Below are 25,767 nucleotides of genomic sequence, written 5' to 3' on the forward strand. Positions count from 1 at the left end.
TATCGAAACCACCTCAAAATTGTGCATTTGAACATAATTTTTGCTGCATTAGACGTAATGTCGTCTCCTTGTTACAATTTATGGGAGTAAGAGTTGTTTAGCACGTGGACACATCAAAAGGCGGGGAAACAGACAACAATTTCCCTTCTCTTGCATTGTGTGTGTGTGTCCAGCTTTTTCTATGGTGGATTCCTGCTACGATATGCTTTTTTCCTAAGCCCGTAACGATGTTGTTACAGCGTTGCCGCGCAGCGTGGAAACGCCTCCCCCGAAGGTGGTGGCCACGGTGGGGAGCCTGGAGGAGCTGCACTGCCATGCGCTGGCGCCGCATATGCTCGACCTGTCCTACATCTGGCTGCACAATGACCTGCGCATACAGCCACATGAGTGGCCCCAATACGGAGTGGTCAGTACCTCGACGAATAGATGCATTTTTTCTTGTCTCTTTTAAAGGGGTACTGACACTAACATTTCTAGTTGTCGTTTTCTTGTGTCAAATGAAAGGCCAAGCTAAGAGCCTTCAAAATATAGTGGTAAGCCTGAATGTGCCCTACTTTTGGCTTCTACTGCACCCTATCATGACATTTCGTGACCGTTTCCACGACTGCTCCGCTCTCTGGCTTCTTTGTTAATGCACAAGCAGCTATTTTGCATATTTTGGCGCCCAACCTCGTCACGGCTAGCCATACTGGTTCGTAGATTCCCTGGAATAGACATTCTAGCTTGATGTGATGCTAGTGCCGATGTCAGCAGGCGTGCCATGTGAAAATCGACTTTAATGACAAAGTGTAATACGTATTAACATTGGATTAGCTTCGCACTCGCTCAAGGCGATCTCTGTGTACAGGAAGTTTTGATGGCACGGTAAAGTCAACTCCGAAATTTGGTATTGGCATCCCTTTAAAGCAATGCCATTTTTACCAACCATATTTAATTTGCCTGCTGTCTGCTAAGTATGTTAGTTTATCGACCTTCATGGCATTGGACGTTTACCAACTACACTCAGACTTCTGCACAACGAACCTGGATATGATGAAATATCGGTTATAGCGAAGTAAATGAAGAATACCCTTGCAATAGATACAATGTTAAGAATACAGTCGACTGTTCTTTTATCAAGAAGTTTGAATTATCAAAAAGTTTGAAATATCAGAATATCTCAGGTATATGACTCTGGCTAGGTAACACATTGACTTTATCACATGTAAAAAATTTTTAAGTGTTTTTAAACCCTAACTGCACCCAATGGACAGAAAGAAGAGTTGTAAAGTCCACAAGTTTATTGGCCATTTACTGCTGATCAGACCTTTTAATTGCCTACTGCCTCTTTGCTATATGTGCCTTCAGCACGAAGCTCTCTATACCTGTTGAGAAGCATCATGGTTTACCATGCGTGTGTTTCATTTTAAACATTTGTTTGCTAGAAAAGCTTTGTTTCCTTGAAAGCCTGACTTGCTTACTTTTCATTTTTAGACTGTTGGGATTATATAAGCACTCATATTTTCAAATAGTAGTGCAAAAGCAGCAGATGTTTCAGGTATAGGAACTGCAAAAAGTATGAATTAACCGAAAGATGGAATAGGGGGCCAACCAAAAAATCTAGTTTTGTTTGAATTAACCAAGAGCATCAATTATCAAAGTTTAAATTATCACAACTCGAGTCTACTGTATACCTTATAAAGAGTTATCGGATATAACGAACATAATTTTGTGTAAGCAGGGGTGCAACAGCTGCACCAAAACCATGAAATTTGTCAAAATTGCACCAGGCGGCACCTGACCAGCCTCAAAATTTTCTTAGTTGCCCTAATTTGAGTGAGAAATAAAGGGCACTTTGGCCACCTGTAGTTTCTGTCATCAATAAATTCAAGCGGGCAGACCCTAACCCTAAACCGCGGTGTAAGATAGTTGCTCATCAGGCCAAGACACTCGTGAAACGCTATCGACCAGATGAAGTAACGACGACGGGCACCCGTTGGTTCGCTGACCGCAGCGGATGTCTACCTGCGGGACGATGTATCCTCAATACAAAAATGTGTTGCCGTAACCAGCAACACTTTGCGGGAAATATGAATTGCCTAATCAGCAAACGCAACCATGGCATGTTAGGAACCATTAGGAACTAAAGCTGTAAGCATACAAACTCGCAGTACGTCGAATTTGTATGCTCCCAGCATTATTTCATGTCATGACCATGTTGGTTGTGATAGCAACGCCACATGCGATAGATATCTCCGGTGCCGTCGCCGGGCCAACGGGCGCGTGCCGTTGTTACTATATCTGGTCAAATGCGCCTTGCAAGCCAGCCGAGAAGTTGGGCCCTAAACCTAGCCCTTTATGAAAAAAAAAGAAAAAATTGGGGGGAAGGGGGTAGTGGTTCGAAAATTTCTTGGTCTTGTTCTAGCCCGTATTGCCCCGCCGCGGTGGTCTAGTGGCTAAGGTACTCGGCTGCTGACCCGCAGGTCGCGGGATCGAATCCCGGCTGCGGCGGCTGTATTTCCGATGGAGGCGGAAATGTTGTAGGCCCGTGTGCTCAGATTTGGGTGCACGTTGAAGAACCCCAGATGGTCGAAATTTCCGGTGCCCTCCACTACGGCATCTCTCATAATCATATAGTGGTTTTGGGACGTTAAACCCCACAAATCAATCAATCAATCTAGCCCCTGCCGAAACAACCGCCTAATCGGTCATTGCCGCTGTACATGGATGGCCTGGGGAAAAGCGTGTCAAGATTCCGAAGGAGCTTATAGTCTCTAAACACAGCACAGTTTGTTCAATTACTGATGTGTGTATGCGCCGCATAATTGTGAGTACTAATAGGATCGCTGATGTCTAAAAAAGTTACTGGCAAAATGATTGTAGGATATTTCTGCAGCCACAAAAAAAAATCTAACAAAACTATGCACCAGTTTTTTTCCACTCTGTCAAACAATTTGATAGGCATGGTGAATTTTACTGTGGACCTCATCATTGTTCGCTGTGTGGGGTGATTAGAGCAAATACTAATTTTCTTGAAATAGCAGCGATCATGTTCGCTCTGCCTGATTTATGAAATGTTGAATGGCTTGTACAAATATATTTATTTCTAAATCTGAGCCCCCCCCCCCCTTTTTTTTTTCAAAGTGCTCCAAAATTGGTCTTTCGTGATAAAAAAATGAATGTCTTTTTTCCCTGTAACCTGCTCCAAATTGGGATGTTAGTGTTCCAAAAGTAACATTTTGCTGCCCTTAAAAATTGTTCCAAATTCCAATTTGGCTGTTGCACCCCTGTGTATGGTGTCACTTTGTTATTATGAGGTTCCAGGCAGTGCCAATGAACACCGCCCCTGTTATACATAATTAGACAGTGAAATATTACATAACACTGAAGGAAAAATCTTCAATGCACCAGACAGCTGGGCGGCCTTAAGATTAACTCCAATCAATACCGATTCCAAATGCAGGGTTACCGGCCAGGCTACCTGGTCATCTACAATGTGAGCTTCGCCGAGGCTGGTCGCTACACCTGCATCGCCAAGACGTCAGTGGGCAAAGTGTTTTCCAACACTGAGCTGCTGGTTTTGGGTGAGTATTCCTGCTAATTGCAGTTAGGTGTTTCTTCAGAGTTTTTTTGTATAATTATTTCGTTATTGAAACTTTTTGTCACACTAATGCATGGCTGGGCAGTCAAGTTTGTCCAATGTTGATGGTCTGGGGGTGTCTTTATGTGCACTGAAGGCATGTTATATTTGTGCCTTTTCCCTGTCAATCATGCTGAAATGCAACCAGTGCATCTGGGAATTTATTTAGTGACTGTACGTTCACCAGCATGAGTGAGTGTGGGGCAACCAGTAGTAGTGCTATAATCAATGAAGGTGATTAGCTTGTTGCTATATTTTTTTAATTATGCATTTGAAACCAGTGCAGCCCTTTAAGAAAATGTGCTTGGTGATGTGATGTGTAACGTATTGTGAATAGAAATAAACCTCAATTACCATAGAACCTTGTTGATGCGTTTAAAAAATGCAAAACATAAATGTAAGATCAGGGAAAACATACGACCTAAATCCAGTAAAAATTGAAGCTGACAAATACATATTGAGGCAAGGGCGAAAAACACTTGATTCTCAAAAAAAAAAAAAAAAAAACCATTGAGGGACTCCTTGATTTTCAATCTTCTGGCATCTCATTAGCAGCCAAAGGTGAGCTAGCTAGTTCCGGTCCTGACAGCACCAGAGCTAGCTGTTGTGGTCACGTGCATTGAAATCTCGAGGCAACCCAAATATTTCAAGATCGAATGCTGGGACAACCAGCGTAAACGTAAGTTCAGCGGAGCTGAATGTATCTGCCAAATACTTGTATTTTCCAGGAATCTATCGACTGGAATGTATCACTCACAGTTTTACGGGGCTATCTTTAGTTTTCGAGATCGCGAACGTGGGAGCTGGGAAATCGTATTAAGCGGGAATGTATCAACGATATTCTACAGTACTAACATGCACTTGTTCTGAGCTGAACCACTGACATATTGTGCATGCAGAAAGAGAAAGGGAGGTGGGAGACGGAACATATCGCAGACTGCGACTGTATCAGCACCGTGTCCTGTCTTCTTTTTCTTTCATTTCTTTTTTTCTTTCATTTCTTTTTTTCTCCTTGCACATTACATTGATAGTCTGATATGAACTACCTTGTCTGCAAAGGAGTTTTGTTTTCCCAAGTTCTTTTTACACAAGCCAGGTCAATTATTAGAGCTTAAGGGGAGATGCTGGTCGAAAAACGCGAGTTTTCTTAAAAATTACCGATATTTTGTTTTTGCCTGTTTTGGTAAGATCACCTCTACTGTTGTCAAAAAACAAATCTATGTCGAGATTCAACTGGCAATGCTTTGAAATTGCATCTAAAGAGCACAAGGTGCCTGTTAAAAGGTCCAAAGTGTGCAGTCTTCGCGCACCTTGCCTCTGATAATGCGCCGCCGCTCGCCATTGTCGATCGCACGAGTCAGAGTCGAGCCTAACTCTTCAAATAATGACAGTTTTTCTCGCTGATGTGGCACAAGAAATAATGAAAAGAACCGCGCTTTTGTCGTGGTTTTTGGTGTCACAAGTGGCTTTTAAATCACGTGGTTCGGATCGGGGACCGCCATTGGCCACTGCGCACCTGTATGTGCTGTGAAGCCTACTTGCGGGGTTCCATGTCTTGTAGAGCAACGCAGCTGAACAACGCTTTTCTCGTGTGTTTATCTCTATTATAGATGAAGAAAGCTGTAGCTTGTGTGATAGCTGTGCTGTCAATGTGAAAGCCTTTGTGGCAGCCCGCTCTGTAGGATTGGGCTACGAGCAGCTGGTTCGATTTGCGACAATTGGCTTGCAAAAGCCAATGCATCAAAAGTCATTCACAGCTATCAGCCGGAAAGTCCATGACGCGGCAGTGGATGCCATCTGTGCCAATCTTGTGAGGTTGAAAGAGCTCACAATGAGAGAAGTTAGCAGGGATTACATTACCATTATTTACGATGGTATGTGGCACAAAAGTGGCCAGAACATGTCATCGGCACTGTTATGTCCCTCGACACTGGACTTCGTTTAGATTTTGCAGTCCTGTAGAACTTATCCCTAGCCTACAGTCGGCACCATGCTTTGCCAGATGGAGTGAAAGAAGTTTGGGGAACGTTTCATGGCCCTGTTTATGAGAGAAATGTCTGCTAGGAGTCGGCTTGAAAGAGCCGTGAGGGACAAACTTATGGTGGGGGTGTATATTAGTGGCAGCGGCCACTACAATGAGTATTGTTCTTTTTTGTGTGTAAATTACATAACATTTAATGACAATAATCATAAATAAACATTCAATTTGAACTTTAAAACTCATTTTTCTCATACACAAATTATGCCTTTTTTTTTTCAATTTGCTCCTTTTTTTTCGGGTACTACTTCTGGTGCTTGAATCTGCATGAAATTTTGCCCAAATTTTTTTCGAAGTATGAGAAATGCAAGTATCTTGTTCAAATTTCACTATTTTCATCATATAATAAAGATTCTATGTAAACTTTACTAGGGTAGGAGAAATATGTACTTTTTCACGTCTATTGCATATTTTGTAGGCACTTCCTAATTAGTTCTTTGTATTCTACACTTTATTCGAGACATTATGAACTATCAGTGGTAAAAAATTATGGAAGTTTAGTGATGGAAAGTGGGGGGGGGGGGGGCATGTTGTCATGTTGCACAACTAAAAGTATGCGAATCGCAAGAAAACTAATTATATATTTGATATCAACAGGAGAATTTCTACCAGCAGCTGTAGTTACACTGCTCTAGAGTGAATATTAAAAAATAAATGTGTCTTCGAGTAGCATCCTCCCTTATGGTTTCTGCTGGGTCAAATTGGGGGTCGCCCTGCTACCATGTGACCTTCTCTGCTTGCGTGACCTCTGTGTCACAGGGCCCCCAGGTCAGCCCGGTGCAGTGCTGGGGCACTCGTTCAACGCCACCTCCGGCTTCATAGAGTGGGCCGACGGAACCAGCCATGGCAGCCACATCACAAGCTACTCCATCGAGGGCCGCACCAACCATAACGCCACCTGGAGGGAACTGCTGAGTCAGTATCATGCCCCACATTTCCTTCGTTTCATGTTGTCACAGAAGGGTACCATGCACGAATAAAAAAAAACAGAAAAAATGTAGGCCCGTGTTTCAATGAAGGGTTAACATTGTACAGCCCACGGTCTAGAGGGGGAAAAAAAAAAAAGACGGGAATTGTGCAAATTGTGCTGGCTTACTGATTTCATGATCACTCAATTGCAAGTGAAGTGGAGGCTGTCTTTGTGGACAACTTTTCTTGGCATTCAAGCGAAGGCTACATTGGCAAACAGTCAAACACGCATATTCTACTGCCAATGAATATAGTTCCCCAAGTGCGTCGGTATTTTCTATCTAAAATGCAAAAATCGGTCCTCTGTTTTGTACATGTAGCTCTTTGAAACAACACGTACCTGTGAGATATTTGCATTTCACTTTATACATTAACACTTTGCGTTTGTGCACGCATGATAAGTCCAGCCTTTTAAGTGTGCTTCAAACGCTAAGCGGCATCTGCTTTGTTATGCAACGCTGACGGAGCGCAGCCATCACTTTCCACAGTGGTACGAGACGCTCGCCGAACCGAACTACTTTGCATCGAAGTACTTTTGCTGAAGCTCCATCCCTGTAGCTTTCTCTTCATCGCGAAGAAAAGTTGTAAGTTGTCCGCGAGTGTAGCATGTTGCATCACCTGGCAATCAGTACGGGAAGCTGACCACCAGAGCTGGCTAGTTATTGCAGTGGTTTGTTCGAATTATCTGTGAGAGATTTTATTTGCATGGGCATTAGGGAGCTTTTTAATACATGGGATTTCTACAGGGCTTGGCTAGACTGTGCCACTTAGTTCGAATCGCCACAAAATTGAATTAAGGAGGTGCGAATTAACAAACTTTTACAGAACTAGCACTGTTTTGTTCAAGTTTGATTGTGTGCCACTCAGCTCAGATTAATATCTTATTGCAATACCTGGCGAGTTGAACTGTCTATTTTCATTAAGAAATACACTCAAAGCTCACTGAAATCTCATTACAACAAAGTTGCATCTTGCAGCAAAATAAGTTCGTTATATTCAAAACTTCATTATAAAGGTACTATTTCAAGGCTATTCTTTATTTACTTTGTTATAACCAATATTTCATTATAACCGAGTTCGTTATACCAAGGTTTGAGTGTACTAAGTGACATGTTTGTTTTAGATGTGACGTACGCCCCACCTTCAAAGCAACACCAAGCATCAGGCCGGCGGGAAGTGGAGCTTGGCAATGTGTTATCACCATGGAGCAAATACGAGTTTCGGGTGACCGCTGCCAATATTCTGGGGGTTGGTCAACCGTCTGATCCCAGCCCGCAGTACAACACGGCTGTAGACCGACCCTACATTGCCCCGCGCAACGTCGGCGGCGGAGGAGGCAAGGCAGGCTCGCTCACCATCACATGGACGGTGAGTTTGCATTCCATTGACAACAGCAAAACCTGGCGGCGTCGGAATTAGATGACACTCCCGGGAGGAAATCTGAGAAGTTGATGATATGCAAAACCTGCAATTGTAGTTCTCCACACGCCCCGTTTGACAGCTCATGGTATATTGGCAAAAAACACCTCATTTTCTTGTTTTTTAATTAGTGCACCATTTTCTCATTACACTGGTCTACTGTGGCAAAAGTGACTGTAGGAGCATTTTAACGAGAGAATCCCCCTGTCCACCCCATAAGATGGACGGAGGGACGACCGCTCAGTTAGTAGAGCATTGGGCACGTTATCCGAAGGTCACAGGTTCGGTCCTTGTCAGCAGCAGGTCATCTCTTTGTTCACTTGTTTTTCTTTACATTTACTTAGCAAAGTGCACGTTCGAACTCATTGGTACTTCATTGAAACTGCTATAGCACAAACTTCAGAGGTGACAGACAAGGGTGTGTCGCATTCTCTTGTCTGTCGCCTCTGAAGTATGCGCTATTGCATTTTCTTCAGATTTACATTGGAATTGCTACATATAACATCTCCTATACTTTCTGTGGCATCATTGTCTATTAGTTCTCGTTAATATTGCATCTAGCAAAGAAAGATGAACCCTCCACTTTCCACTTCTTTCCTGAATAAAAGAAGGAGGTGCTTTAGGGCACGGTTCTTTGTCCGACTCAACATTAATGACCTTATCTGCTAGCTTTCATTTAGAAGTGGTTGGCGGGCAATCTACTCAGGCCACACTGCCTCGTTCTTTTCTCCTTTGCTTTCAATCGATACGTGGTTATTAGTGTATGCAGTTTGGCTAGTTCGGCTACTTTGTAGGTCTGCAGTTGGCTTTACTTGCGTCTTAGTGATAAGAACGCAAACATTCAGTTGAAACCAACAAAAGCGGCAGAGGTTTTGTGGCACAGACAGGCACAAAGTGGGAATTAAGCAAATCTATGCAGTAGAGCAGTTTGATTTAAACAGACAGCTTTAAAGTACAGAGAAAACGTGATGAGACAACCAAAATTTGAAATTCGTTTGAATTAACGGAAAGCTTTAGTTGTAAGAGTTTGAATCTGCTGTAGTTTGTCATTTTTGAGCATCCCACCTTTATGTACATCTGTAATAACGCTAACCGAACGCTAGGATACTTACGCCGCAACTTTTCTCGCGTTCCGCTGTCCCTCAAAATTCTATTATACCGATCACTAATTCGCCCAAAGCTTGAGTACGCGTCCGCTATATGGGATCCCGTGCAGCAAAATTTAATTAACGCGTTAGAATCTGTTCAGAACCGCTCAGTTCGGTTCATTTGTTCTAATTATTCCCGTACTGCTAGCATATCGGAAATGAAATCTAACCTTGACCTACCCAATTTAACTGTCCGGAGGAAACTGGCGCGACTGCATTTTTTTCATAAGATATTTTTTCACAATCCATCTATGAAGCGAGACCTCATTTCACAACCGTCATACCACTCATCGCGCATTGATCATCAGCATAAGGTTGCCATTCCGTTTTGCCGCACCAAATTTTTTTCAGCAGCCTTCTTACCGAAAACAGCCGCCGATTGGAACCACCTTCCCTCTTCCGTTGTATCAATAACAGACCCTTTGTTATTCAAGACTGCAATTTCTCAGCAATGCTTGTAACTATACGCAGTTTCCATTATCTATCTTTGTCTTGTATGTGCTTGAATTCTTATACATTTTTAGTTGACTTATGTTGCCTTCCTGATTTGCGCATCTGATACTTGTTTCTTTATTTTGTCTTTTTTTCTTGTGTGTTATATATGTTGTACCCACCCTCTCTGTAATGCCCTAGGGCCCTGAGGGTATTCTAATAAATAAATAAATATGCCGAAAACGTTTTGACTATTCCCTTCGTGCAAAGGGGAAAGCAGCATTTTATCTCTAATTGGCTTATAAGAGAATACTACTTCATTGATAAGCTGCGCTACGGGCTGTTTAGACTGTTCATTGTATTTCTACAGTTTGATGGAGAAGAAACGGGAGTCGGTGACAGCACAGGATTCTTGCTACATTTTTTTTTTCTCACAGCCGCTGTCGCCGGAGGAGTGGAACTCGCCGGAGGTCTGGTACCGCGTGTATTACCGTCCGTCCGGTGACCGAAGCGAGCCGAGAAAGAAGGACCTCCGCAAGCTGGGAAACGTGGGCCTGTACGTGGTACCCGTTGGCGAGGAGAACTACTTCTCGCCGTACGAGGTAAGCGCTGGCAACCTCGAGTGCGCTTGGCATTAGTCTTCTAGGCTGTAGCCGAGTTTTCTCATCGCCGAGCATTGTGGGAATTTTTCGGCAAATTATGGACGCTGAGGTCGGCAGTGGCATATTTGCCTTGGCAATTTGCGCATTGCGATTGCGTTCCGCTTGCTAGATTACTTCTGTGTCGTTCAAGCTTGAGCAACCAATGAATGACATTGTATGCGTATGCGTAGAAAGCATGTAGTATTTTACTTTTGCAACTGATACTTCAAGTAGGCCATCTAGCTGTGCTGGATCAATTAGGTACTGTTAAAGAAGAATTCATCAGGAGTAAAAAAAAGGGGTTTCACGTGTGCTGGCTGGTGTATTGGCAGACAGAATCTGGTGGGACATGCTGGAGAAGTGTTGTGCGAGGACCACTGAAGCATGTGGCCGTTGTCACCATCTGTGCCTTGATTTCATCGTGTAGAAATTTGAAATGACCGAAACTGGCACATGAATTGTCACTCTTGGCAATCAAAAGACTTAGAGGTTCTCAAGGCCTTTTTATGGACAAAAACCAGGCATGCTAAAGAATAGAGAAAGGGAGTGGGAGCATTTTAGTCTGTTGACTAGGCCACTGCCTCACAAAAAATTAATCAGGGTTTTGACCGACTAAAGGTGTGACGACAGTTTACGCCGACATTCTGAGATTGTCTGAGAGGAAAGCTTTGTGTTCCGTAATTCCACTGGGTATGGGCACTTGAGGCTTGCTGTTGTTAGCCCTGATAGTCATGGTGTTCATTGCTACTCTATGCAGGTCCAGCTGCAGGCAGTGAACGTCGTGGGCGAGGGTCCCATCTCAGAGCCGGAGATTGTCTATTCAGCCGAGGGCATGCCTCAGGTGCAGCCCTCTGGCGTCTACGCCGTGCCGCACAATTCCACCGCTTTGAATGTCACCTGGACCCCACTGGACATTACCCGGGAGAAGATCCGTGGGCGCCTTATTGGTCACCGAGTGAGTGCTTTCACCCCGTGACACGTTGTTAGTTTCACGAATCGGGCAACCGCCTTGCGAGTTTGTGTCACCCATACTGTGATTGTTTGCTTCGTGCAGTGTGAGGCGATCACAATGAATTATGTTCCTTGTTTATTGATCATTTGCCAGCTCTTTTTAAAAGAACACGTACTACACGATGCCTGCTGGCAAAAAGGGTGTTCCACGCTCAGTGTCATGGTTACGGGTGGCACTGGCTAACACACTGTTACATGCCAGGGAAGGCCCAGTAATGTGAACAGGAGAGTGATGCTTCCATAGCTCAATTGGTAGAGCGTCAGATGTGTTGTCTGAAGCTCGTAGGTTCATTCCTTAATAGGGCAAGGATGCTTTTTCGTCCACTTTGATTCTTTTCAATTTATGTCATGATTACTCAGGGTGTCTACCAGCCTGGAAAAGTCAGGGAATTTGGACCATTCTGGAAAAGTCAGGGAATTTCTGAAAAACCTGGCCAAGTCATGGAAACTGACAGCAGTAATGTGCGGCCATCACAAAAATAAGCTAAGCTTGAAAAGTCTCTCTTCCAACTGTAACTACAGTGAGCTTCTAGAATAGGTGTGCAAAAAGAGACGGGGCTTAACTGTTGTGTCTTAGTGTAAACGCGAAAGAATACACCGACCCATGGAGAACAGTTTACTGATGTTTTGGCACCCGATATGGGAGAGAGCCTTATTCACAATAAAAGCTATAAGAAAAGCACAGCTTATTTAAGTACGCCTAAATATGTGACGTAAGCAGCAAGGGTACACTCTCGGGAGCATCCCATCACTCTTATTGATGGTATGAGCAGTCATCTGTATCTGGATTTCAGGTGCAGGCATGATGCAAGCCTCTTTTAAATGCGAAGCATTTCATTGTTGCACCTACTCGCAAATCCGGCGTTGGTGGTGGTGTATACACCCCTACTGCGCATGCTTGCGTCTCGCGCCTCGTGCCAACTGTCGCTTCCTCCCTCTTGCCTCGCAAGACCGACGCAGGCCGCATCTGCTAGTAGGAACCAGCTGCACGCGCTGCACAGCTGTTCACTGGCGACCTTATATATCCGATGGAGTAGATGCGATGGAGCAACAGTACCACGGCCGCTGTATAAAAAACAAAGTTTTTTTATCCAGTGGCCGTGACAGTACCTTAAGTCAGTAGTGGGGCATAACCTAACATCAATGTCTTACCACTCATTGAAAGCAAGGCTTCTCCTTCATTCAATAAATACAAATAAAAGGCGAAATAACGATTAAGCATTCCCAAACCATACCCAATTATGCAACATTCACGCGATATCCCCCCCCCCTGTAAGAAGATATTTATTTTTTTTTTTTGTCCGAAACACACGTGTTTGACCAGGCACATTGGTAGTCTGTAGATTCCAGGTGTTCAGCGAAGGCAGTCGAGGCCACGCATTGTTTCGTTGCGCCATATTTGTGTTTAACTTTTTTCTTGAAATCGCCAGTTTCACTTATGTCACTGATGTCACAATTGTGGCAGCCTATGGCATAAACATGACCAATGAAATCTCTGCTCGGCAACTTGTCCTTCACGTTGGCTAAAGCACTCCTTAGCTACCATGTTGGTTCATGTACTATTTTTATGTGTTGGCTTCTACATATCACATGGCATATCTGACTTTCGAACAGAAACATTACTCGCATCTGTAAATTTGTGCATGTTTGTCTAGGCCACGATTTCGGCTCTGCTTGAAGGCCGTCTGGATTGTCTAGGCTAGAACTGCCATCAGCTGAAGCTTGCCGGGCTACTCATGCCTTTTGATATTATTATTATTATTATTATTATTATTATTATTATTATTATTATTATTATTATTAGTGATTCAACAGCATCATCCTCAGCTACACACTTATTGCTTGCTGGTGGCTCATGTTTCAAGGGTAGCACTTGTGTAATTTCGGCTAAATTACTCATTTCAGTTTGGTGAGATTGTATAAATAGATCTGCAATTATTTTTTAACGTGATGTCATGACCACAGAACAGTACGTAAATCAAGATAATGTGCTGACATCTGTGATTCATCCGTAGAATCAAGGTAGGTGTTGCACATAGATTCCTTTTTGCCACCACATATTCAAACTTCGGCACTTGAAACGCTGTCTCCAGCTTTCGGTGCAGCCGTCCAAGGACTTCCGTTGCACTTCAAGCGTCAGAGCTCAGAGACACAAAATACAAACATGCATGTGCTTGTCAAAAAAAAAAAAGTATGAAAAGTTTGCAGTACGGCTCTGTTCCTCCAACGTCGTCGTTACCCGTTGTCAAAGCAAGGTTACACACACTACGCGAGTAGGAGTTATTCATTTTTTTTTTTTTGCTGAAAAGTATATTTTAGAGGTGCGCAAGTAAGGTGGGGACACAAATCAATAGTAAATGCAGCAATCCAGGTCGAATCAGATCTAATCCAATCCATATCCTAAGTAGTTGAGTCAGTAAATACAGAAGTTTAGGTTGATCTAATTCAATTCAATCCAATTCACATCCTAAGCGATGTAAGCTACAGCCATGAAAGTAAACTAGATCATATTTCAGTGGCAGAACTGGCCAGGCTCTCGTGTCCTCATTTTACACGCATGCCGCGAGATGGCACCACTTCTGCGTTTCCTGGCAGCTTTGACTGCGATGTCGGGCTATCACAGGCTCCTTCAAACTTTCATCTGTGGTTACTTTTAACTGGCATGTTTGCTTCATGGTTCTTCTGAACATCAAACAGCTAACTTGCACACTGCCTGGCTCAGGGGTTTTATTTTGGTCACATAAATGTTTTTCCACATTTACCGCACGCACTCAGAACATTCTGAGTGCGTCTGGTAATTATGTTTACTTATGTAGAGCGCCTGTTTTTTTTTTTTTTTATCATTCGAGGGTTTGTAGGCTGAAAGGGTGCTCATTATTGGTCTCACTATTGGTGATTCAAGCTCAATTTTAGGCTCACTCTTCTGTCGCCACTCACTGTTGTTGTAAATTAGGAACTTTCCCATATACAACACCAAAAAAGCTGTTTTACTGATCACAAACTTGATTGGAAGTGAAGGATGCGAAAGTAGGCCTGCTGTCGACACTGTGTTGAAGCTCCTTCATCTGTACCATGTGACGTTATGGTTCTTGAGGATGGTAGGCTTGCCCTAGTTTACTATGTATTGGTAGTACACTCAAACCTCAATATAATGCACCTAGATATAACGAAATATTGGTGATAGTTAAGTAAATGAAGAATAGTCTTGCAATAGATATAGTGTTAAAAATGTATCTTTTTAACGACTTTTTGGCTGTAACGAACTTATTTTAGTGTAAGATGCAACTTTGTTATGAGGAGGTTTGAGTGCGTAATGGACTATGCCATATTGTGATGTAGCCCTAGCCAACTCTGCAAGTTTTCAAAATGCTGACGGAGCCACAGTAGTGCAGATACAAGCCCAGTACTTTGAAGTTTGTGGCATCATTCTGACAAGCTGATGCTGATGTCTCAGTATGTTCAGAATGTCTAGACATGTTCAAATATTTCAACTCGCTTTGACACAAATTTAGATTATTTGAAGTTTAGAAGTATTTGAAGCAGATAAATATAGATGAACATTTGAACTCGTGAACACATTGATGTATATTCAATAGACTTGTGCGATCATTCGAATGCTTCAAATATTTGAACAAATATCACAGTATTCGGATTCCTCTCGAATTTAAGTTATTTAAAATTTCGAAGTATTCGAAATGAATGAGTTGGTGTATATAAGTGCGTTTGTAACCCCCATAAAGGTGGTTTCATTGCAGTGGAGAGATGCAAAGCCGTGAAAGCGCTTATATAGATATACCAGGGCACATGTAACTTTTTGTAAAGGTGGTTTTGCTGCAGTGAAGGGGTGTGACGCCGTGAAAAAATCTATTTATTAGAAATTTGCGTTGCCACGACGGCCCACTTCAAAGTTAAATGGACATATTACTACCCTCACATCGGTTAATCATTTTTGACGTTTAAAAGCTTGTTATACAGTCTTATATGGTCCAAGTATAGCAAATTTTGAAATGTAACGTATTTTGCAGGTTATCACTTGCATTCTATTGAAAGGCATTTGTGCTATCTTTGTGGAGTTCAGTTAGATCATGACCAGTATGTTCATTTTTCTTTATAACATGTGACGTATACTAGTTGGATTCGGTTGGAAATTATTCGACCAAAATAACTATTCGCTTCGAATCTGAAATGCACTATTTGCACAAGCCTAATATTTAACGCTGTACCACGATGGAACTACAGAAAACTCACCACAATAGCACCTCTAAGCTTCACACTCCTTTGCACTCACTGGGTCTCATTTTTTTCGTATGCAGATCAAGTACTGGCGCAGCGACCTGGACCGAGAATTGGACTCCCTGATCCTGCTCAAGCGAGGCATCGAGAACTGGGGGCTCATAGTGGGCCTGCAGCCCAACACGGAGTACCGGGTGGCCGTCATGGCATACAACGAGGCCGGCTCGGGCCCCGAGAGCGAGTTTTTCGTGGCCAAGACGTTCAAGGCCGCGCCCCTGCGTCCCCCGACGAGCGTCAAGGTGCATGCCCTCTCCCCCACCAGCGTGCGCGTCACGTGGCGAGGTGTGGTGCCGTCCATTGAAGAGGAGTCCATACAGGTGAGTTAGGCTGCGATCCTCGTGGGTGTGTACCAGGGGGACATAAAAGATTGCGCGAATAGTGAGGTGCTTCAAGGGGTCCTTGCAACACTTCTTGAGCATGATCAGAAAATGCTGCCAATTGGTAGTCGAGGCTCCCGAGAACATGTGAGCCAAATAAGTTCTCAAGGTCAGCCACGAATTGCTTTCTCATCTTTCAACAAGTAATGGAAGAAGCTCAAAAATCACTCGTCATGGCTGCTGTATCGGCCGTGAAGGATGTGCTTCAGGGTGGCTCAGTGGTTGACGTCTTGCTTTCACGATGCAGAGGTCCCACGTTCGATCTGCTCGCCGGAGTGTTTTTCTTTTTCTGGGTTTTTTTTCTTTCTTGCATTTTCTTATATATAGATACGTATACATATACGGTGAGTGATGTCGGCACCGGCGGCAAAATCCAGCCTAGAGTGTGCATATAATTGAATAAATATTCAATTTCTTTAATATTTCACAGCTTTAATTTCGAAACATTGACATAAGGAACAAGCTGTAACAGAACTTGTTAAAACGGAGTCATGGTGTTGTGTACCAGGCTGTGGTTTAAATAGCGATGTATTTTCCATGGTAATTTCAGGGCTATAAGGTTCGATACTGGGAGGCAGACCAGGACCTCACATCGGCCAAGGAAGTCTACAAGCAGCTCGACGGTGAAGACCTGGAAGCTGTTGTGTCGGGCCTGGTTCCCGGCAAAATTTACAAGCTCCGAGTGCTTGCGTGGAGTTTTGGTGGCGACGGAAAGATGTCCTCGCCTCCGTGGGAGTTCCGTGTCGGTACGTCGACCATCTCGTTACATTTACATTCTGTTGTCACTTCATCCTAGATTTTCTACTGTGGTTGTAGCTGTTTGTTGGCTACTTGTGCCCAAATGCCGAACTGTGGAGTCGGGAAAACTTGAAGGGCACCTGTTGGGTGCACAATTAAAAAAAAATAATTGTGCAAGTTAGTTGGGCTATAACATATGCGCTAATATTTTTTATAATACGTGATGATTTAAAAATTATTCGACCAATATTATTATTTGCTTTGAATCTAAAATTTACTGTTGGCACATGTATCTCGTTACAAGAAATGGTAAAAATAAATATAGTTTCGTATGTATGAGTAAATCACATTTCCACACCACCAAGTACACTACTTCTGCGGCAAAAAGTGATTTGGTAAACTGGAAAAAGTCTAAGAAAACATGACAGCTGATGACCCTGCCTTGAAGTTTTTGCTTGAGTCTGCAGTGACGTTAAGGGTTTCGATGGCATCTAGAAGTCCCTAGCTAAGTATTTAATGGCAAAAAAAATTGACTAAACTATGCTCCAAAACGAGTCAAGAGCGTAAACTTGCAAGTTTGTTTCAAGAACATTTACTATTTAGCAGACAAGGCCCTAATGCGAAAAAATAGTTCAGATCTGTGGCGTAAAACTGACATATCGGTGAAATGTCATAATGCAAAAAATTTAACTTTGGCTTTCACATTTATCTTCCAGTAGGGTAATCAAATCAATAACGATACAGCTTTTAAAGGTTAATTTATTGGTCTCAGCTTCCTATTCAGCAGGTTCCCTAGTTATGTGATGTTGGAAGTTATTTTAGTTTTATATAATTAGATGAAACATGGTCACTTATGAAGTTTGATAAAACAATCTGACATTTCAGAACTGCGTGCGAGTTCCAAAACATCAGATCATTTCATCAGACTTGGTCAGTTACCGTGTTTCATCTCATTCAACTCCTGACCAGGCAAACTTTCATCGAACTTTTGACTAGGTTTAATTAATGGTGCATGACTGTACGTTCTATATCTCATGGCATTTTTCAAGTTACGAATGAAAACCAGAGTCTCTGAATGCCAGGCATTTCCCGTTTTGTATTTGTGCAGGTGATGGAGCAGCATCCCCCTACAGGTCCAAAGCCTCCATCACTGGCGGAAGCATGCTGTTGTTATGGCTGGCCTTCCTTTTTGCCAAGTTGTAGCAGGAGCGGGCAAGAGGAGTTTGGTGAGTGCAATATGCAAGTTTTGTAGCTTGTCGGCACCGCTAGTTGACACTGGGAAGCATGAATGATTGCTTTTTAAGGTGACTGACCATAGCAAAGAACTGCATTTTGATATCGAGTCTTGTGGGACCACCTGCGCTCAGAAACGAGGAACACTTTGCTCACTAGTGCAAACAAACGAAAAGGATTTGTGCTTTCTGCACAGAAACATACATAGCCGAATTATACAAGCAGTGTAGCGTGCCAATGTAACTTGCGGTGTGGAAGGCATTTAAGTTTGCCATGTCATGAAATGAAGCAACTAATGTCTGGCTCTGCCAGAATCCCGTGCAGGTACGGTTCCTGGATGGAGTCATGTGAACTTCCGGAAGTGCGTTCAAGGAAACTGAAAAATGTGCGCTAGACAATTCCACGTAACTTTCTATTTCTAACATTCGCACGATATGTCGCATCACTCTACAGTTACATTGATCTCGGTGCAGCCTGTGTCATAAAGCTAGGCCGGTTTACAAGGGAAGTGAGAATCGGAGAAAACAAACTTATCAGTTGATGAGAGAAAGTCGATAGTCCCCTTCTATGTAACACGTGCAGACGATTCCAATTTGCATGTGCCAGAGGATTCGGGGTTGACGTTATGGTAAAGCTCTTGTCCCGATTTTTGCGTTTCGGTTTCAGATATGCGGGTGGAGAGACCGGGTACCTGGATCAATGACAAGAGTGGTTTCACGCATGCCTGCAGCGCCCATTTACAGAAAAGTGGTGGATAGTTTTTTCACCCCTATTCTGAACCACAGGAGGCCGTGGCACAACGCTGGCAGATTCTCATCTGGAGGAGGGGAGCAGCTGATGCGTAGCGTAGTTCACACTGGTCTTACGGCATAACCCAGTGTGTCGGCCTCAGTGTCATAGTGTACATACTCCTGGCGGTCCAGTCCGAATGTATTAGTGCCTGATCTCTGTGGTGAAAATGCATAGAGTGCGCACACTAACTCTGGCAGGAATTTATTGACAGACTGCTATTTTAATGCAGATTGACAACAGATGTGTTTTAGCTTTCTTTTTCATTTTGTAAGCCTGTCTTTTTTGTCACTGGTCTGCTGAGGTCTTTTTCATTCGATGCATTGTTACGGCAGCCTAATATTGTTACATGTCTATTCCAGGTTCATTCTTTCCGCGCTTTGTCGAGAGTGTTTCAAGGTCGATGTCTCCAATACAAAAAGGCGAAACGAAGAATGTATCAAACCAAAATGAAAGGATTTAGAAAATGTGGCCTGTGATCAATTGTTTTCCCAGCGACAGTGAAATGGCAACTCCAGGCATGGGGAAATCATGGGGCTTACTTTAGTGTGAATGTCATGAGCTGGGCAACACTTGATTGACATGACGTTGTGGAAGTCCGGCCCTAAAGTGTATGTTAAAGGACTTTGTGTTATTTGACAGGTGCATTTTTAAATGAATCTCGTACCGCACAGGCCTATAAAGGACATGGCTTGCTGCAGGTTTTGCATCACCTTGTATGCAATGTCTTATTGCCAAGGAATCGCTTAGGTAGATTTCTTGGGCATCCAGATACAGTGCTATAAACAGTACGTACGAGAGCTGACATGCTGTGGTTTATCTATAGTTGAGTCGCTAACTGCTGCTGCAGGAACCACAGCGCAATTATGATGAAATGTGCATTTCATTTACTGCTTATTGCAGTCAATCCTTTTCAAATCAAACCTGGACTCTTGTGATTGCCTATACTGGACACTGGAAATCTTAGAAGTACTTGGAGGGAATGAAACTGTGTATGTTGAAACAGTATGTTGCGTTCGTGCCTCCCCATACGTGTTTTTCTTTAGCATTTTACATGCCTTCACGGTGTTCTGTCAGTCCTGTATCACTTTTCACATATGTGCTCCCGTCTACGTGGTGCTCTGCTGTTGTGTATGAGCGACTGCTTGAGCAGTTTGCAATGCTGCAAACGGGATAAAATTACTTCTGATGTGTCATGATTTAATTTAGCTCTTGTGACACTTTTACTCCAGGAGTGAAGTCGCACTACTCTCATCAAGGATGTCGAGCCGCCTTCATGCAATGTCGTATGGAAAATGGACATTGGTGTGCTCCACGCAGCTGACAGGTTGCACTTTCAGGAACTTGTCCAGTGTCCAGTACTCAGTATCTGTCCTAATTTATGAAGCTCAATTTATGAAGTTGCAAACTTACAGAAGCATGACTTCACGCATTGAGTCTTTGGTATTTGTGCTGAGAAATTTACTATTGCCCTGGAGTTCAGTTCAGCTTGAGCTCTATTGTAGGCATTGATAGATTCTCAGTGAGCAGAAAATGCAATGTTGTGCTAACGAATCTCATTCCCAGTGACAGCTGTTTTCAGTGTTTTGTATCGATTTTTCTCTTATGGCAGCTCTCAGTTTTAGCAGCTGTGTATGACACTTAGCTGCAGGCGGTATTTTGAAGACAGGTAGGCAGCAATGTATTTTGAATCTCGTCCTGAGATGTAAGCTGGTTGTGACATGTTTTTTAAAGGTATCTCGAACTTTTAGTTGTACATTCCATGCAGATGTAATTTCGAGAAGCGTTTGCCCCTAATGGATTCGAGTGCTTACTGATAGCATCAAACCCGCTTTTTTTTTTTAAGTATTCACCTTACAAACACAATTGTGCAAGCTTATGTTAAGTGATTTGCCAAGTCAAAGAATTTGCATAACTAGAATGCTAAATAGATAACCTAGATAAGCACAAAGTCATGGTCTCCTATTAGACAGCTTTTGTTGTTGCATTGTGATGTTGATGAGGTAGTTAACAAGCTCAGTACTTGCTGTCTCCAGCAGTTACTTCTGAAGTAACACTGCCAATGTGTTTCATAATGCATATCTTATCTTGACAATCCTTTTAGCGGGCTTGTCTTATCTCGCAAGCATTGTATAGTACTTGTATCAACTTATTTTAGACTGACAAAGTTTGCTTAGCCTCCTGGGCAATTTGGGGATTGCAGACAAGCCACACTTCTGGGTAGGTAACAGTTAGACAAGGGAAACAGAGTTTGTGATAATTCAGATCTGAAGTTTTGTGATGAAGCCAACAGATTTAAAGTTGTATGACCTAACTGTTCAATGTTGTTTTAAGTTGGCGTGGCCTTCTAATAGTATTGCGAATAGCATGTCATTGTTTTACACAACATTCCTTTTTAGTTCCGTCCACTTTTTATCGCTGCACTTTGTCTCGCGTATATAGGACCATCTTGTTTTACCTCTTGTAATGCCTATGTCCTCGAGAATCGTATCATTTATAGAAATGGGAAATCAATTGGTTTCGCGCTTCTAAGGCTGTTACTTGTCGTCTGACATCATGAAGTGTATGCCAAGTGTTTGATGTTAATGCGCGAGGGTTTAGTTGTGCACTTTGATGCTTAGAGTTGTCGGAAGCGTTAGGTTTATGCCCTTTTATGATATCTATAGAAAGGGTTTCAGTGGTTGCGGTGTGAATATTGTTGCCATGGTGCAGTTTTTTTTTTTTTTGTCAATTTCCGTCCTGGTTTGACCAAACCATCATCTGTGCAGTTTCTAAATATTGAACTTTAGTTTCTTATTTGTCTCGATATCAGGAGTTCAGAAATGCTTTACTCAATTGCACGCACATCAGAGTTGCTACATAAAGCCAGCTTTCTGTAGCAACTCTGATGTGTGTGCAACAGACCCACCAGCCACACTGTAACCCATGCCTGCGAACTGTAAGGTGTGTTTTTTTCACAGTGCCTACAGCAATTGCTTTGGCACACTCATGGCTAACCGAGAATTGATTCTTCAGCTTGGTTATTAAACAAGTCTGGCACTGTTTTTGTTATTTTCAATGGAAGCAGATTTAGCTTGTCTGTTGACTGTTAAAATGGTAACAAACCATGTGAATTACTTTTGTCCCTGGGACACTTTGTGTAGTTGTTACGCAAGTCGTATAAGTGTTATTGAAGTCATTTAAACTATGTAAATCATCTGAGACTTATGAAACAAGAATTGAGGCATTGTCTCATTGCCTGCCATAGAAACACCTAGTTGTCTGATTGGCCTTAACAACATTCGGCACGAAAATTTGTTGCATAATATTACCATTGTTGAAGTGTGATGGGACACTTTGCCGTCTCCATACTTCACCTAAGCGTCCACGTTAGGACGCCACACAAGCTACCTGTTGATGCACTGCCACAGAGTAACTTTTTCCATCAATTAAGTACTTTAACGTTTAGAAGCGTGTGAGAAGGATGTGTGTGCATGGATTTATGCCAATATTCATGCCTGCGTTCTGATGTTTCTGACGTGGTATTTGCCATTGTATCATCTACATTCCTTGCACCCCTTACGCGTAATTGGTCTACATTTTTGGTACTCGTTCTGCTGTGTGTCTGTCTTACTAGTGTGTTGCGCATAACATGCTAACGTTGCTTTAGTCAGGCCTGCTAAAACAGTTGACTTAGGGTTTTTTTTTTGCTGTACTTACTATTTTGTGGAGCTTGTGTTGCTGTTGCTTCTAATGTGTTTCTTCGTGAACATGTGTTTGTGCATCAAAAAATGTTTAGTGTGGTTACATTATTCACTGTTTTTTTACTGAGGGGCAGCTAGCACGGTAAGGTGTGTATCTTCAAACGAGAGTGGTCAGGATCTTTTGAATTATTATTGCAATACATCATAGATGACCAGATTCTATGCGAAACAGTGGAAACCACTGGCATTGTGACAACAAAATGTCTTAGCAACTGGGAACATCTTCGAAATGTTATGATGTTTAGGAAGTTGTGGTAAATGTGTACTATTTGATCACACTAGCTAATGCGTGTCATGTCTACAAACACAGTTTTATTACTTCATCGTCCACCAAGGGTAGAAGTTAGAGTTTGTGTTTGCAGTACGAGGGGGGAAAAAACAGCTTTCTTTGAAGCCTACTGAAAAATGAAAGTTTACATACCAGAGATGTTCTGGCTCTGTAATAGCTTGTTGTGACAGCTGTTAAAAGATTTTGCCACTTGTTAGCATTGCTGAATAGTTGTACCTTTTTTTTCTACCCTTGGTCCGTAAACCTGATGTTGCATCTCATATTCAGCTCTCATATAAAAAAACTCTAAATAAAATTTCACACTGCACACCATTAGTACTGGTCAGGCATATAAAAAAAAGTTGCCAAGATGACTCAAATGAACTGTTTAAACCTCAAACACGACTAAAACTTCATAAATAAAACGCCCCTGTCGCTAAAAAACTTGTAACTGTGTAGGAATGTGAAAGTGTTAGCCATTGCCAAAGTCCTCATCTCTATGTTACCTAGAGTGTAGCATGTTAGTGCTTAGTGTTTGAGATATTCAGTTTTATTGGTTTTACGGGTTCTTCAGGTTTTACAAACATTTAGCGTTTAAACAACTGTTTGATGTGTGCAACTTGAAGGGGCTATGAAGGTTTTTGACCTCCTTGGGTGCAAGCCTCATCTTTATGTTTCTTGCATGGAATCACCGCTAAATTCATAATTGCACCCTTATTTAACAGCTTTTGCTTGATATGAACAGTTATATGTCGCAAGGTACCACAAGTTAAGCAGTTATTGCATACACAAATCTTTCACTGCCCTTTTTCCCGGTATGTGGTAATCCAGTAATGATTGCATTCACATTGCAATAACTTTAATTTGTCAATGAAGGTATTCTTTCATTTCTCCGCTTCTTGCTCACTAGTTGCATGGCAAAACACAGTCTTCACGGCTAATGTGTACCAAGGCACAATACGTTCCAACTCATATTCTTATCATTCCAAACATGTCAATGTGTGCTTCTGTGTTTTCTTTCCTTTTAATGCAGGTGATATCGTATAAAGCAATATTTGAGGTCAAATTTAGCCCCGTATTTTAAGATGTTCAAGCGCATTTAAAACCTTTCAATCAGCTAAATAAAACCAAGGCCCAGGAGCAGCACATATATGCAAATTTGAGCCATGAAAGTTTGTTCTTAAGTGTCCACTTACGTGCTTCACAATCTTCTATTACGCGGTCCTCCACGCATAATTTTGCCACTGTTGCAGAGACTGGCAGCCAGATCTCGCAGACTTGGCGTGTTTGTTACTTGTTTTGCTGGCCTGCAGCACTTGGTTTTTTAGCACTCAACTGCACGCTTGATGAACGGGCACATTGTCTTTACAGCTGCAACTATGTCGTACGTGTGGTATGGTATTAACTGGCATCTGTTCATCCACATGTTCTGCATAATTGTGTGATCCTTGTCAGAAGAGGTGTTTAAAGCATCGATAACAGTATGTTTGAGCCCTGTGCAATAAAGACATAAATGCTAGAAATCACAAAGCTACGATAACATCGTTAAACCGTTCCAGATTGTAAGAAATATGTCGAATACACGTATTGCTTGCCTGCGACGAGTTCGCCCAAACAAGTGTCACGCAAATGTGCTCTTAATGAACCAAATCGCTACACACCTCTTTATTCAAGTACCAACATAGCTTTGGAGTGGCCCCAGTGGTGCCCCATGTGAACATTGGGATACTCTGCAATCTCAGTTTGGCCTTTGTTACTCTTCATTCTCATTACAAGAGTGCTCTCTTTTTGTTCATACTGCAAACACTATGAATCTCGTGAAACCTGGCACAGGAATTATTGTGCAAGAAGCTCTCACAGGCCTTGGTAACCTGGTGGACAGTTAGGGCCAATCTACATTTTAATGAATTATATTAGCAACGAACTGGAGACTTGCAGTGCTGTTTGAACATGCTTATTTAAATGTAGCCATCATTTCTATATATAATCGGCGTACCGAATGCACGATGAGTTGGTTTTGTATTTTTATACATACGAGAGATCGGTACACTTACAAGTGAAGTGGTGTCTAAATGAATATGTAACCTGTCATTTCTTGCAATCTTTTTTGTTTGTTTGCATTGCAGAGGCAAAAAAAAAAAAAGACGAGTTTCATGTAAGTTCATTCAAAACATTCCAGAGACTACACAGATTGTCCAAACAGATTTCACATGTATATATGGCAATACCACTGTGTGGAGGAATGCCTGATAATAAAAGAACATATTTTTCAACACATTCTCGTTCAGTCTGAATCTGTCTCTGAAAGTTTGAGGCCGTATGAAGGAGCCCACGTTTCAGCAAGGTTACCATCAGGATTGTTTATTTCTCACACACGAAAATTCTCAGGGTGCTATAATACAGTGCTTTGTGATGTTATATTCACTCCTTCAGCATTATTTTTACGAAACATGACGTGCGCCAATTCACACAATTTCTCCAACTGAATTCAATTTTTATCATTCTTCACTCGCTTTGGAAATGACAGCAGCAAGGATAACGTCAGGCAGAATGAAATGAAAAGCAATTGATGCCTGGCGTTTCACGTTGCAGAAGCATGACAATATGAGACGCCGAAGAAAAGCAGTCATTACATCAATTCACTATATGCATTTTCCAAGTGTTCAACACATGCGTCCTGTGTAACTCGTAATGGTATTGACAATGATCAGAGGAAAACTAAGAACAGTGCAAAAAAAAAAAAAGATGCTACAGTAAAGCAAGGACTTGCGAAAGGAAGAGTGCTTATTTTGTGTATGACCAAACACAGTAAACTTCCCAACACTTTTACCAAAGACAATACCAAAGTAGGATTGGTGTGCATTGCGTCCATTCGCATACTTTATTTTTCGTCTTTGCATTCAGACAAAATAGGCACCCTGTTTCAAACGAGACGCCCCTTCAGTTGCGAGCTATTTTTCCTGTAACCGTATTTTAACAGACAGCAATATCTAGAAATGCACCACTTAGGAAAGGATTGATTTACAGATACATAATTCTACAGTTTAGC

At 42.3% G+C, this 25,767-nt stretch overlaps 1 protein-coding gene across 1 annotated transcript in view; it reads left to right on the plus strand.

Annotated features, from left to right (window-relative positions):
* The window catches only part of Cont (Contactin), a 50,759-nt gene extending 25,764 nt beyond the window's left edge, over positions 1-24,995 (plus strand). Inside the window, exons 15-24 of the mRNA XM_037415167.2 lie at positions 240-406; positions 3,443-3,563; positions 6,417-6,572; positions 7,750-7,994; positions 10,063-10,227; positions 11,024-11,221; positions 15,591-15,887; positions 16,498-16,693; positions 17,794-17,911; positions 18,585-24,995. Coding sequence (XP_037271064.2) covers positions 240-406; positions 3,443-3,563; positions 6,417-6,572; positions 7,750-7,994; positions 10,063-10,227; positions 11,024-11,221; positions 15,591-15,887; positions 16,498-16,693; positions 17,794-17,888 — 1,640 coding nt within the window. The 3' untranslated portion in view covers positions 17,889-17,911; positions 18,585-24,995. The remainder of the gene's footprint in view (positions 1-239; positions 407-3,442; positions 3,564-6,416; positions 6,573-7,749; positions 7,995-10,062; positions 10,228-11,023; positions 11,222-15,590; positions 15,888-16,497; positions 16,694-17,793; positions 17,912-18,584) is intronic.
* Positions 24,996-25,767: the final 772 nt, after the last annotated feature.

Source organism: Rhipicephalus microplus, chromosome 9, assembly GCF_043290135.1.
Source record: "Rhipicephalus microplus isolate Deutch F79 chromosome 9, USDA_Rmic, whole genome shotgun sequence".
Lineage (NCBI taxonomy): Eukaryota > Metazoa > Arthropoda > Arachnida > Ixodida > Ixodidae > Rhipicephalus > Rhipicephalus microplus.